Source organism: Lissotriton helveticus, chromosome 7 (assembly GCF_964261635.1).
Source record: "Lissotriton helveticus chromosome 7, aLisHel1.1, whole genome shotgun sequence".
Lineage (NCBI taxonomy): Eukaryota > Metazoa > Chordata > Amphibia > Caudata > Salamandridae > Lissotriton > Lissotriton helveticus.
The window spans coordinates 1,437,982,736-1,437,997,193 of record NC_136068.1 but is presented as its reverse complement, the minus strand read 5'-3'; the positions used below and the strand labels follow the sequence as shown (position 1 = coordinate 1,437,997,193).

At 42.3% G+C, this 14,458-nt stretch overlaps 1 protein-coding gene across 7 annotated transcripts in view; it reads left to right on the top strand.

Annotated features, from left to right (window-relative positions):
* The window catches only part of LOC144770339 (uncharacterized), a 288,592-nt gene that overhangs the window by 82,051 nt on the left and 192,083 nt on the right, over positions 1 to 14,458 (top strand). For 5 of the 7 annotated variants that reach the window (XM_078654786.1, XM_078654783.1, XM_078654788.1 and 2 more), the window contains exon 3: positions 12,659 to 12,772. The exons of the other annotated variants lie outside the window; for them this stretch is intronic. In XM_078654786.1, the coding sequence (XP_078510912.1) occupies positions 12,659 to 12,772 (114 nt within the window). The remainder of the gene's footprint in view (positions 1 to 12,658; positions 12,773 to 14,458) is intronic. 7 annotated transcript variants of the gene reach the window in all.

Below are 14,458 nucleotides of genomic sequence, written 5' to 3'. Positions count from 1 at the left end.
TGCTGGCTCCACCCCCTGTGGCTTGTCTGATGTCTCTGCCCTGCACAGTGAAAGGAGAAGGGGAATCTTGTCAACAGAGTACTCCAAAGCTGCATCTTCCCTCCCCCGTGCTGGCTCCACCTCCTGTGGGGCGTGTGATGTTTCTGACCTGCACAGTGAAAGGAAGAGAATAGTCATGTAAACACAGTACTCAGGAACTGGTTTAAACTAGGCAGAGGCCTCTCTGCCTTCAGAGAACAAAGGATGTTTTGGTATAAATATTGGGACCCAGTCCCACAGACTTTAGATCACTTCTGGAACAAGAAACCTTTCTGCCAAGAAGAACCAAGGAAGCTGCAGGAGTTTGGACTGCCCCTCTGCCAGTGTGCTGTTTGCTGGGTTGGCCTGCAGTGGTTGCTTCATTGCCAAGGGAAAGGAGAAGGAACTTTGTAAGGACTTTCATCTACAGAATATTCTCCAAGGGCTTGAACTGTGCTTGCCTCCTGCTGAAGTCTCAGGGCCAAAAGACTTCATCTCCAGCTCCCTCCTGAATTTCCTTGCTGGGAATTCTGACTCCAGTCACTTGCGTGCCGCTGGGAGCTGGAAGCGCGACGCATTGAGATGAAGCGTGTCGCCGTCGCAGCTGAAACCATCGCAACGCCGTACAAGCGAGAGTTCGTCGCATCTCCCTGGAAGCGTGTGTTCATCGAAGCTGTCTGCCGTCGCATCACCGAAGAAGCGCGACGCATCGAGAGAGCTGTCATCGCATCGCCAGAGAAGCCCATCGCAGGGCCTGTCGCGGCTCTAAAGTACAGAGTCGCCGCCAGGGCGTCATCGCATCGCCATCGCATCGCCGCATCAAGGGCGCCATCTTCTCGCATCGCAACTGGATCATCGCATCGGCATCGCATCGCATCAGGGCGTCATCTTGCGCACTGCAACAGGTCGAGAATCTACGCATCACCTCCGCACCGGTAAGGCTCACGACGAGTCCCCTACTCTGCGCAAGCATTGAGGAAGGACGCAACCGTTCCCCCGGGTCCTGGAACCGACGCATCTCCCCTTTTGCGAGCCTTTTGTTCACTTTGTGTGTCGCATCCAAGAACTTTGTTGTGAACTTTGTCGCGTTTACCATCAACTTGAATTAAAAGACTTTTATCATCTTTTAAGTAACCTTTAGTACAGTATTGTGGATTTTTGTCATTTATGGTCTTGTGTTTAAGTCTATATAAAGAATACTTATTTTTATAAAACCTGTGTTGTGTCCATCTGTAGTGTTATCACTGTATTACTGTGTATATTCACAAATGCTTAACACACTGCCTCTGAGATAAGCCTGTCTGCTCGTGCCAAGCTACCAAGGGGGTGAGCAGGGGTTATTAAAGAGAGTAATCCCCTTGTCCTGACTTAGAAGTAAGGGTCCCTATTTGGACAAAGGTGATAACCATTGCCAACTAGAGACCCCCATATCTAACAATAGTTATCCCTAAAAACGTTCATGAGGACTTCAGTGCTGTAGTAGTTGCTACATCACAAAATCTAAAAGACAGGAATTTGATAACACATTTTACCACATTAACACACATTCACACCCATGCTATGCTTTGTGAAAGGTGGAAATGGGATGTGAATGAGGGATTGAATACGTTCATATGAGTGTGTAAGAGTTTGTACAATGATGTGACTAAGTAACTGATTCAACATATAAATAAAATAGTGATTTTGTACTTTTGTCTTTGTGTGTGAAGGTATTTTTAGTTTGTGAAAGCGTCCAAGATTGATGACATCAGTGGTGAGGTGTTAAGGCCATAAGATGTAATTGCGAATGGGATGTTCTCTCTTTCTTATTTTAGGGCTGGTTGGGATTATTTCCTAGCCCCTCCTGCCATGTCCAAGCATGGAAGGCTGTTTAGCCCCCATCCCAACCCCTCCTTGCCCAAAGTCAAATAATAATTATTATGATTATTATTGTTTTATTTGTGTACCAGTGTTTTAGACCTATGGAGAGGTGCTAAGTAAAGTAAAACAAAAATTATTTTTCAAAGAAATTGCAGTTTTGTTGATAATGGTTCTGCCTTCCATAATGAAGCGGCGGCATAACAAGCCCTAATCCTTTTCGGCCCAAAGGTGTGGTGGTTTATGTTTTTGAAATCTGGACCAATGTTCACAAACATCTATAGATTTGTATAGGAAATGGTAGAAGGAAGGTTTTTACAATCTCCTTGCATTGCCCAAATGTGAACTGTGGCTATTCATGCACCTCCACCCAACTACCATGGCCAGGTTGAAATTAGGTTCCCTAAGTTCCCCTTCCTTGTAAAAGTGCGAGGAGTAAATGTAAATGTAAATGTATGAAACTTATATAGCGCAGGACTTACCCTGGGGCATCTCCGCGCTTGCTTAGGGAACCCGTCCTGGTATTCCCTGTGAGAAACCCCGGCAGGGTATCCACAAGGTGAAAGCCAGGCATCCCGCCGCGAGGGGCCGATGTGGAGATTAAGCAAGCTATTGCCCAGAGTCGCAGAGTGTGACCCCGTGAGTCGAGTAGGCACCGGAGCGAGAATTGTCGAGACCGTGGAATTTATGAGCCCGAGACCCGCCGAGGCGGGGAATCGAACCCTGGTCCACGGTCGATCTCAGATTCCGGGTCTGCCGCCTCTAACCACTGAGCCACACTTCTCCACACAGTGGAGTAGATTATTGAACAACACTCCCCAATCTTGCTCAAGGGTGAGTGTCAGAACACCTTTCAGAGGGCCATGGGGCAAGCAGGAGCTACTGGGTCTAACCGTGAAGGTTCGATCTTAGTACTCTGATGTCCCCGGGCCCAACTTACTATGGGTCCTGAGCAACTGGGCTAAGTGTCCCTTCAGTACTTGCCTTTCAATGGTAGGGTAGGGTAAACAGTCCAAGGCTTCTCGGAGGGGAGGCAGATGCTGGGGTGAAGACAGGCTCATAACTTAAAATACTTTCAATATCACCAATAAATGATTGTTCAATCAAATACTGGTTTTATGAAAAAAAGGAGCATTCATATGTGAACTCAAAGTAAAATACAGCATACACAAATATTACCTAATACCGTGCCTAAAATGAATGTGTCCTCGTGTAACGTAACTGGAAAATATGTAAAGCGCTCTGATACCTGATTCGGTTCGGGTCTAGTTCGCGCTATATAAAACTCTACAAAATTTTTTTTTAAAAATTACATATAGTCCTCCTGTGGTCAGTGCTCGAGTGTTAGCTCAGCAGGTCCTGGGTCCCACTTCCCTCTTCCTATTGGTTTATTGTTATTCCCCATTCACAATAGGCGACCTTCATGTTAGGCCCCGCTAGCGGTCTTAGTCTTAGGAGTCTCACTCCTATTCTTTCAAAGTCAAAAGTGTTGCAGTGCTCACCATGCTACAAAGCAGAATAAGTTCCCCCGAGTCCTTGGGCGCTTGGACTTCTCTGGATGTATGCAGTGGCTGCCAGCAATGAGTAGCACTATCAGCTGTTCATCCGCGGCGCTCCTCATGATGATGGAGTAAGTTCCTATGATTCCTCACATAGGTAGGGAGGCGAGCGTTTGGGTTCCGATGCTTCAGTTGGGGCTTGGGCACTCGCAGGTCACCATGACAGCCTACCCTCTTGGCATCAGCAAAACCAGGTGACGTCCTTTGCTCTTTATGGTGCCCCCATTCCAGCATATGCTGTCACTGACTTACTCCACACACGAGCTACAGATCCTCAGGCATACGGGTTCATTGACTTTACTCCACACAAGGGCTATGGCCCGATTGACATGGCAGTAATCCACTCTTCATGGCGGCCCCCTCTGTCATGCGGGGTCCCCAACTTTAACCTGCATATGGGCTACGGTCCATGTTGCTCATCTTCCCACCTCGCTATGGGGATTTACTCACTAGGATCCCCCACTAAACCTCACTCCCTCCAATCACTCTCCTCTTCCTCACAGGGCACCATAGTGTACTGTAAACCAAATGTGAACTCATAGTGTGCTCTAAACCAAATGTCAGCTCATATAGTTAGTTGGACTACACAGTACAGGACAGCATCATCAAGTGCACTATTCAGGTATCCAGTTTTGAATATTACCATAAGATCAAAATATCATCAAAAACCGCTTGTACAAAATTAGACCACTGTTGTAATTTGAGTATGTGTAAATATAATTGGTCTTGAATTTGGCCACAAACAAATTTGCATTCAATGGAGTAGCTGCTGAGTTCATTGGTGTTCCGTTTATTTGTAAGAAAGGTAATTGTTGCTTTTTTAAAATAATATATTAAGGAAGATTTTCACGTAAGCAGCCATAAAAAATATTGATACTCTAAATGGTGGATCTGTTATGTTTTTATGAACTTTCGGCAAGAAATACATTGAGCAGATCTAGGATAAGTTTGTAGTGATTTTTATTCTACTTTTGGTAAAATCATAAAAAACATAACTCAAAGACACAACCGATTTACCATTAGAATAAAAAACAAGCATTGACATGGCCAAAAGGTCTCGCTTTTGGGACCTTATAAGTGTTTAGCCGTGCAACAGTTGATGTTGTTGCACCAAGGATTTTGTGCTGCGATAACTAAACACTTATAAGGTCCCAAAGGCGAGACCTATTGGCTATGCCAATGCTTGTTAGGTCTGGTATTGGTCAAGAAGTTTTAACTTTACTAAACTTATATTTAAAATATACTGACAGGAGCCTTCAGACAGGCCTCCTTAGCCTTTGGTCTATTATTGTGTTATTCACATTTCTCCTTCGTCCACTACAACACAGGGCAATGTGTCATCCACTAGCTAACGTCTCGGTGAGAGACAGCAATATCTCCTTTCACAAGAGTGCATGTACACACAAGTAGTTATTTTCTGTGCTGGGACCCAAAAAAATGTTAAACCAACTTTTTTTCTTTTTTGGATTGACGATGCCCCAGCACCTTTCCCTAAAATAAGCTTTTGCAAAAATCCTGACAAAACAAGCATTAATAAAGTCAAAAGGCTAGCGGCCAAAGCAAGACTTATTAGCTTTGCCAATGCTTGTTAATTACTCGGTGCTGAACTCAGATTTGACTTATGCACCAAGGTGAAAGTTTTACATTTATTTTTATTTTACCCTGGAAGCAAGTGAAAAAATTCTTATACCAGAATGTGTGTGGAGTATCTATTACAAAGAATACAATCCCTGCACCAAAGATTTAATACCTACATTCCCTATGTATGTTTTGGTATTCCACTATAGAGACCATAAACAAGAAATCCTCTTCCTCTCCAATATGACCGTGGCGACCGTAACTCGTTTCATCTGACAATAATGGAAATACATATGGAATAATGGAAATTCGACTCATTCGACTCTTTGTATAGGCCGTGGTTACCCTTGATGTGATTATTTTAGTGCCTAGTGCTAAATGCGCATAGACTTGCTTGGCGCTTTCGAAAACTTTAAAATAAAATAACACACGGAGAAGACTCTGTGTCCATTGAAATATAGCATGCCTCTTATGAATATTAATGAGCTGATAATGGTCTTCTAAAGTGATGCATGAAGCCTTTGCAGATGCTTCGACCCATTGCAGTTAACACAGGATCATCCGAGAAGCCATGGGCTGATTGATGATGACTTGTCGAAGGGTGAATGTGGGCAACTCCGGTGTAGCACTCTGAGCACTGCCCATATGTTCAACTGTAAAAGATTCACACATTTCCAATCTATATATATAAAAACCAAAGTATGTTGTTTGTCCTTTATGCATTACTACACCATTCATCCGATCGGCATGAAACTTTGGGAAGTTGTTGAGTACACTCCCGCGAAGGTTTCTGGCTAACAAGAAAATAAATAAAAATTGTTAAAAGTTGCTGAGTACACTCCCGCAAAGGTTTCTGGCAAAAAAAAGAAGAAATTGTTAAATATCGGCCCCCTTGGCCACCCAGGGCCCTCATAATCTTTCCAATACTGAACGTTTAAACTTTCCGGTGCGACTCGCTTTTGCAATGACCATCAACAAAGCACAAGGGCAACCGCTGCAAGTGTATGGACTAGATTTGGAGAATCCGTGCTTCTCACATGGACAACTGTATGTGGCCAGCTCACGCGTCGGAAAACATTCTGATTTATTTGTCTACGCACCAGAAGAAAAAACTAAAAATATTATGTATCCACAAGCACTCGAATAAAAAAACAGAATTAAAACAACACTTTGAAATGTTTTCCATATTAAAATGAATACGTTTCAATAAAAATGACACAATGTAAATGTTATCATAACAAGTTTCCTTAAATTTCCTTTCTTCTGAGATCGCAGCAACGCGCGACGGGTAAGCTAGTGTAATTATATAAAAAAGTGTTTTAACGGGCCATCTATGTTATGATATCACAACTGGTCGCAAAGCAGACCTCATGAAACAAAAGTACATTCTCGAATGCCTGTAAAGGCACACACAATGTTTTATCTTATGCAAACCCCAAACAAATTATTATAATATTTCTAAAAAAGACACGGCGTTGGTGAGATGACCTCTCTGTTTATCTAGTGACCCGTTAGATGCTCTCTGAGCCTTTGATTTACCTACTCCACACAGCATTCTGGGATTTGTAGTTTTTCTTTCGTATTATGACAATTACAGAAACCTAACATTAAACAAAACCATAAATGTATGAGTAACTCCCACCTAACAAGGGGAAGCTGGAGGCCTCATTGCTATTGTAAAAAAATGATTATGTGCAAAGGGCCTCTCTGGCTTGGTAGAGGCGAAGTGAGTGCCCATGCCCATTCAACCGTTGGCCTCTTATAAGATCATCATATGTGCATTAGTGCTACCTTTTTGAACTCCGGCCATAAACTCATTTATCACCGACCACTGCCCAACCAGTCAGGTCAGCGAAGTAATCTACAGGACTCAGGTTTCTCTTATCACTCTATTACTTGCAGCTTGGAGTGCTACAATTATGAATTTAGGACCGCTAATAGCAAAAGCACAAGGAAAATCCCATGACTGAGCAAACGAGTTACACCCCACCTGGGCCAACTTGAAATCTGTGCTTTTGACCAATAGCAGTCATATTTAACTTAAAAGCATCCAACCAAAAGTGAAAAATTATTATTTAGAGGACCTCATACTCCAGCCCTTCGCTTTCATTTAACAACTAAATACACTCTGGGAGTTGTATCCTTCATGAACTGGAGTTGAACTAAATACACTGAGCAACAGTTTAGAATTGATTTTAAGTAGTTTGCCCAGGACTGGAACCAGATGAACTCTGTGCCATGGAGGTTTTTTTTTTGCAGGTTTATAAAGCATGAACTCAACCCGAAGGTTTCACAGCGCTTTACATGAGCACCAGTTGCATTACAGACGTACACAAGGAGATGAGGTGATTTGCCAAGAATCACAGGATGTCCAAGCCTCCCGCTAGACTCGAACTTGGTTCCCCAGCTTTGAAGTCCGCTGCTCCAGCTGTTAAGCTACAGCCTCAGTGGTAACACTTACCATGGGTTGAAAGCACGACAGTCAAGCTGTCACCCATTTGGCACACGAACGATCTCAGGAATATAAATACTTGGATACTTGGATAGCACAAATAATTTGTACAATACCAACGTCTACAACACATACCCTCTGGCCTGTGGCGCACACATCTCCAGCGCACAGCGCACACTTTCCAGGTAGGAAACTGCATTAGACCTCAATATGCATCGTGATTACTCCATTAATGGAGTCCCTCTCATGGTCACTTAGTGAGTTTAATGCTGCTTTTTCTAAGTATTCCTGTGTTTTATGTGTTAAACTGATAAGGCCCCAGGACCCGATGGGTATAATGCATCCTTTTGTAAGTCCTTCGAGGAACACATTTGTGAACCCCTCCTACCCCTGTACCAACAGTTTGCAACCTCTGGCCAAATAAATGGCACACCATCGGAGGCCATAATCACAGTCATCCCAAAAGAAGGGAAAGATGACTCATTGACAAAAAACTATAGACCAATTTCGCTAATAAATCTTGACTGCAAATTATATGCGATGATTTTATCTTCCAGAATACAAAAATATATAACTAAACTCATCCACCCCTCAGGATTTCTAAAAAACAGGTTGTCCAGTGATACCAGAATATTTTGCCATGCAATAGAGAAAGCGAAATTACTAAACTCTCCGACGGTCGCAGTAACGCTTGACGCTGAAAAAGCATTTGATAAATTCGACTGGACATTCCTAGAGGCGTCACTTAGGAAATATAATCTAGGAGAGAACATGATCAAGATGATCATGGCACTATACCATGAACCAAGAGCTCGAGTGAGAGCAGGAGGAACGCTTTCAGAATTTTTCCCGTTAAAACAGGGCACCAGGCAAGGCTGCCCATTATCGCCCTCCTTATTCTTACTAGCGATTGAACCTCTCCTCCAACATCTACGTGCCAATCAGGAGATCCAAGGCATAGATTTTGAAAAGAACACATTCAAGGTCGCAGCATACGCGGACGACATTCTAGTTGTGACCAAGGATGCAGCAAAAGCCATACCGACCCTCATGAAGTCGATCCAAGACCATGCGGAGGTTTCAGGGTACACCCTAAATAGGGATAAGACTGAAGTTAAATTACTCAATCAAATGGCTCCAGGGAAATCTTGGGCAAGTCTGAACTGTCTTGGCAACCTGGACCAATAAAGTATCTAGGACTGGAATTCACAAACGACCTCAACTCCACTCTAGAGGTTAACGAATCCATCATCTTACAAAAAATCACAAATCTTCTAGAAGGGTGGTCTCCAAAATTCTTATCAAGGTGGGGAAAGGTCGAAACGGTTAAAATGATGATCGCTCCTCTCATAAACTATCTCGTTAGTATGTTCCCCATGATGCTATCGGATAACTTTTTAAATAAGCTGGATAAGGCTATTAATAACTTCCTATGGCAACGGAAAAAAGCAAGGATCTCCACAAGTAAATTAAGGCTCTGGAAGAACATGGGAGGAGTTGGCCTTCCTAATTTCAGAAATTATCAAATAGCATTCCTCTGCAAACAGGGAGTTGCATGGTTCATAGATAACCCTAACTACAAACCGCAATGGGTAGATGTGGAATTAGAACTCACTAAAGGAATCCCCCTCCAAGCGATTATGACTATGCAGACAAATAAAATAGAACACTCTAAATACATCATAGCAAATACAAAAAAGCCCTAAAACGTATGGAGACTCTCCTCACAACAAAAATGGGTGCCTCAAATTTACAGGCGATCTGGAACAACCCTGCAATAAAAATAAATAAAGAAACGGTATTCTGGAAAGATTGGTCACATAAAGGGATCAACTTCTTTAAAGATCGATACAACAAGACTGGTCCTATTCCATTCTCCACACTTAAAAAAGATAAGGGCTTTACCGAGTTAGATTTTTATGACTTCCTGAAATTGAAAGTCCAGATCACGAAACTTGCCTCTAATTTTAAACCCCCCCCCACTCCCCTCAAAACTCACCCAATTACTAGGAGCAGGTCACACAGTCTCAAGGATTTACAAACTTCTGATCCGAGAGCCATGCAAACAACACTTGAATAATGTGGCAAAGTGGGAAGCAGAACCTAACAGCAAAACAATTATACTGGACTGGAAGCAAATACACACAATGCCCTTCAAACACAAAATCTCCTCTACTCTCTCACAAACAAAATTTATGATCATAAACAGGTCATACTGGACATGCTTCTGTTATGCCCAATGCTAGAAAAGTTTTGGGATCAAATTTTCAAATACATTTCACTGACTTTTAACATCCACCCGGTTAAGGAACTATCTTTTATTTTGGCTGGCTTTTTGGACCCTGACTTGACAGGGGAGGATGAACGCTTTCTGCTTGACTTAATGTTGACACTTGCATGTAAAATAGTCCTTTGTAATTGGAAGAGCTTTGGGAAAATCGCATTCAAGAAATGGCAAAAATGGTTAATTTTTTTAGGAGGAGCAGTTAATATTGTCTTAAATACCTCCCTCTGGAAGCCCAGACACAGGAAACTATGGAAGGTGCTTGAGGCTAACACTAAGGTTTTTAAACCCCCTTGAGCTGCTAGACCAAAATGATCATGCTCCATATCACCTTACACCCCCCACTGCCCTTGGAGACCTCCCACGAGAACTAATTGAAGGCTTCCCCCCTTTTTGATTTGACTTTAATACACTACCTCTAGCTCTACCCTCTCTCCTCTCTATTTCACCTCCTTCTGTACCTCTGCACTCTCCGCTTTCCTTCTTTTTTTTCTAACTTTATACTGCGGGCCTTGCACTGTTCAGATTTCGACCCTTGCTAGAATTTGGTCTATCAGCTAATTCATGATATTAGGCTGTGCATGACGTCCGGTCACATTCATCTTGTACCCCAGCGAAACATTACAGAGGAAAGTACAACTTAGCATATGGACCAGACACGATCCTACCAAGTTCATCAAGTGTGCATGCTATCTTATCAAAGTTCTCGGGAATTAAGGCCTTCTGCGTGCCTGGTCGCTTAATCTATTTCTTGTCTCCCTTTGCATTTAACTGATTGTAATATTCCGTCCGTTCCACCACACGTTGTCTTCTAGAATTGGTTACATGAATGACGTGATGTACACACAATACTTTGCCCGTTCTTTAATGTATTTTGTGTTGTAAGTAAAATCAATAACATTTCCTTGAATGAAAAAAAAGACCTCAAGATGCATCGTCACTGTGCCATTTAGTAATCAAAGCACAGGGGTGAAACCCCTCCTCACGCAAAGACATTTAAATTGTTTTATATACGTAATCCAACACACCAAAGTGGCAACCTATTGTTTTCAAACTCTCTCAAGGATATAGTTAAATAAATTAAGCAACAGTGTAAAGAGTTCGTGATGGTTTCCTTATGATTTTTACATCTATACAGATTTTCGGTAAGACTTTAACAAGCCGCTTACTTCCTCCGAATCAAGCAGTAGGAAGATATGGGTATGCAAATTGTCAGTTAGGACTGCCCACTATTGACATTTTCTCAGAATAAATGAAAGAAAGCACCATATACAAAGAGCTGCCTAAAATGCTTTGAACGTAACTAAGTGCCCCCAAGTCAAACATGCCTGCTCACCTCTGTGCATAGCGTGCACATTTGAGAGAATCAAAGGAAGTTTGATAGCATTATTAGCTAAGATCACATGTAAAGCCAGTCATGAAGTTATAGATCACAACACGTTGCATTCTGGTACTGGTAGTTTTATTTTTGCCTTTATGGCTGCATTATTGTAAGTGCTGAAGTTCATAGCGACGACCACAGCTGACGCTGAAAAGCCAGATAGCTCAGGTTATTAATCTATTTTCTTTAATTTCCCACAGTTCTTACAGGCTATGCAGCTTAATTATATCACTCTCATAATGTGCCATATTGCTCACTTTTGCCTGATTAACTACAAATGTTATTTTGACTTCGGCTGCACCCCTTGCTCGAGAGCAACTTTAAACCAATCATGTTTATCTGCCGACAACACTAAGCAAGAAGGGCCTTGTAGTTTATCTTATCTCGCTAGCAGTGAGAGCCTACAAATCCCAGAAAGCTTAGAAAGAATGACAGCTGCAAATTTGCCACCAGCAAAAGGTTGAATTCTTTCCGATTAGCACTAGTCTTTATATCTAGCTGCGCTGTTTAGCAGAAAATTGTAATGCCACTTTAACCAAAATCCTACATTTAAGTCAGTTGTGGAAAAGGCATATCAAGGCCACGTCTGTCAGACGCATCAAGAGGTCCTTACATATAAAGTAATGGACTCAAAATGGCCTCTGTGGTATGTGAGAGGAAAAACCCAAATGTAAACCTGTTATTTGTCAGGCGGCCCATAAAATCTTTGAGCTATATTATGTGGCCTTACCTCCTTGTTAAGTCTACCCCCCCCCCCTTACTTAATTAATGAGGTCACCGCGCTATGGCTTCTCGGGAGGCAGCTTGCAGCCTAGTGTCCCACAGCAGAAACAAGGACAGGTCACTGCCAGGGAAACAAGCAATGAAAGCTGTAAAATCATTAGTAACAGGATACCCCTGAGAGGAATTTAAGTGGAGAGCGGCCAAAACAAGTCCATGGACAGCCTTTACCTTGCGGGAGCGAGCAGCAAGGCGTGATAAATGCTAACAGATGGCGCTGCTGCTCGCTCCCGCAAGGTAAACTCCAGACATGCACGAGGACTAATAGGAAACAGTGCAAAACATGCACGAGTTTCAAGAAAAGCCTGGAGCGATTCCAAAAGGTCTGCAAAGAAGGCAAGACCTAAAAAAGGAAGATAGAATTTGTAAAAAAAAAAGTGCTTTTTTAAAAATTCTAAATATCTGACGGAATGAATAGAAAACATCAACCCACATGTCTTTTTTTCTTTTCTTCATGTTATTTCTTAAATTTCAACAATTTTCACGTCTTTTTTTCTTTTCTTCATGTTATTTCTTAAATTTCAACAATTTTCGTGGAAACAACAGATGTGCCTATGCCAAATTTGACGTTTAAAACATCACTCATAATTTTAAAATGTTGTTTAAAATTGTTACTATTTTCATCATTGTACTGATATCTCTCAAATGTTTATAAGCTCAGTTCATTTGTGCTCTTTAATTCAGTGGCTAGAAGGACACAGGGTTGACAACAAAATAGTATTGATTTTCTCACCTTTTTCCGTATCCAGCTTCTTTACAGCATTCCCAGTCTGAGGGTGAGGCGATGAAGACTTTTATGTCCCCACACTCCAGCCAAGTTCCTAGTACTGGATACAGAAGTGTACTCAATGGCTCATCTGGTGGTATGCTTCCGTACTTGCTCTATAGTATGGTGTCAAATATATATAGTACATAAATGCTGTATTCGTTTCTGAACATGAAACACAATGATGAGAGAATATTTAAGCATATAGTTTTTTCCTGTTACTGGAATTATCTGAGCCACGCCTGGTTCTTCATACAGCATTGTGTGCACTTTCCCTTTTTAGGTCTCGCCTTTCAGACAGCGCCCATGCATTATTGTTGGAGCCAATCTTTTATTTTTTTAATCTAAAAAGGGGCTTTTAGCCCAGCCATTACTTACCATTGATTGGCTTCATTATCACTTTCATTTTCTTGCTGCTCATTGGTCAACGCATGCAGACATGGGTGCAGACTTCATTTCCTCTATGTGGGTTTTCTGTTCCATGGCGCATGGACCAAGTACTGATTAAGGGCTTTATTGGTGTCCTTTCACTTCTTACGTTCAGATAGAGGTACTTTTTTTGTTGCTTCTCTTTTTTTTCCATTTTTTCTTTGTTGCTTGTTGACTCTTGGCTCCCGGGGCCCTCTCTCCTGTGTTGTTGCACCCGTCCTTCCAGCCCCTCCTTCTCCCTTGCTTGTTTTAGCTACAGACTTTACCCTCCTTCAATGGTCAGCGGGTCTGTAAGGAGCTTAAATGCACCAGAATAGGTAATCAATTGCTGTTGTCAGTGGTGCTCTTAAGCTCTGATATTGGACGCTTTCTTGATCGTCAGCAGTCAGTGATCATTCGGACCCTAGCTTAGCGTTCTTATCTTTCCTTTGAGCACAAACGTATGTCTGATATGGTGCGGAATAAATTATACAATTGACAACTTCCATCCCACCCCATTCACCCGTTAACAGAGTTGCCTCTTCCCCTCCCACACCCTTGTTGTTCCTGTTGCTTATTCCATGTCCCCCCATACCGCCACAAGGAAAAGAAAAGCTCTATAATGTGGCCAGCGCTGGCCGCTTCATAGCGTGTCTTTTTTCTAAACTTTAAGCTATGCTGCACTGAAGCAATTTCATTAGACCAGGAAGTACAAGTAAAAAATATACAGATCATGTTTCTGTTGTGACTCTTTGCAGACAATTGAAAATCATTCTGCCCTTCTACAAATTCCGCATTTAGAGCCACTTTTCAATAAGGTTTTTTATGTAAATCCTGATGCCAGTATGTTTTTTCTCCACAGTCGTTTACCTACCTGGTACGACTGTGGTAATTTGATTTTTTTCATTCTTTAATCAGACCAGTCTAAAATGTTTTCCATGCTCTGCAAATGAACAAGAACCCATTTGATTTTTGCATACCCCTTCAAACATTAATAATAACTTGCTGCCAGAGGTCAAGTGCTGCTACAGTCTTGCAGGTTCCTAGCACCATAAATAGCAAACAGTGTCCTCCCAAGTTGGGTAAGTTGTATCAACCTTTTTCTGATTAAAGGCTAAAGTAGCCAACCACGTTTTGGACCTCTGAACAGAGACGGCTCTTCCGCTAAGGTGGAGGAGCGCCACCACACTGCTCTTCGAGGAGCGCATATAAAAATAAAACGATAATAACACAATATTATTATTTATTTTTCCATACTGAGGCAGTTTTATGGGGTGGGGTAGGGCTGGGCTGTGGTCTCAGGCAGCAGAGGAAGGAGTGGTTGGTCCACTTAAGTGCGCAAGGCTATTTGGCTGGCCATCTTTGGCCGGCCAAA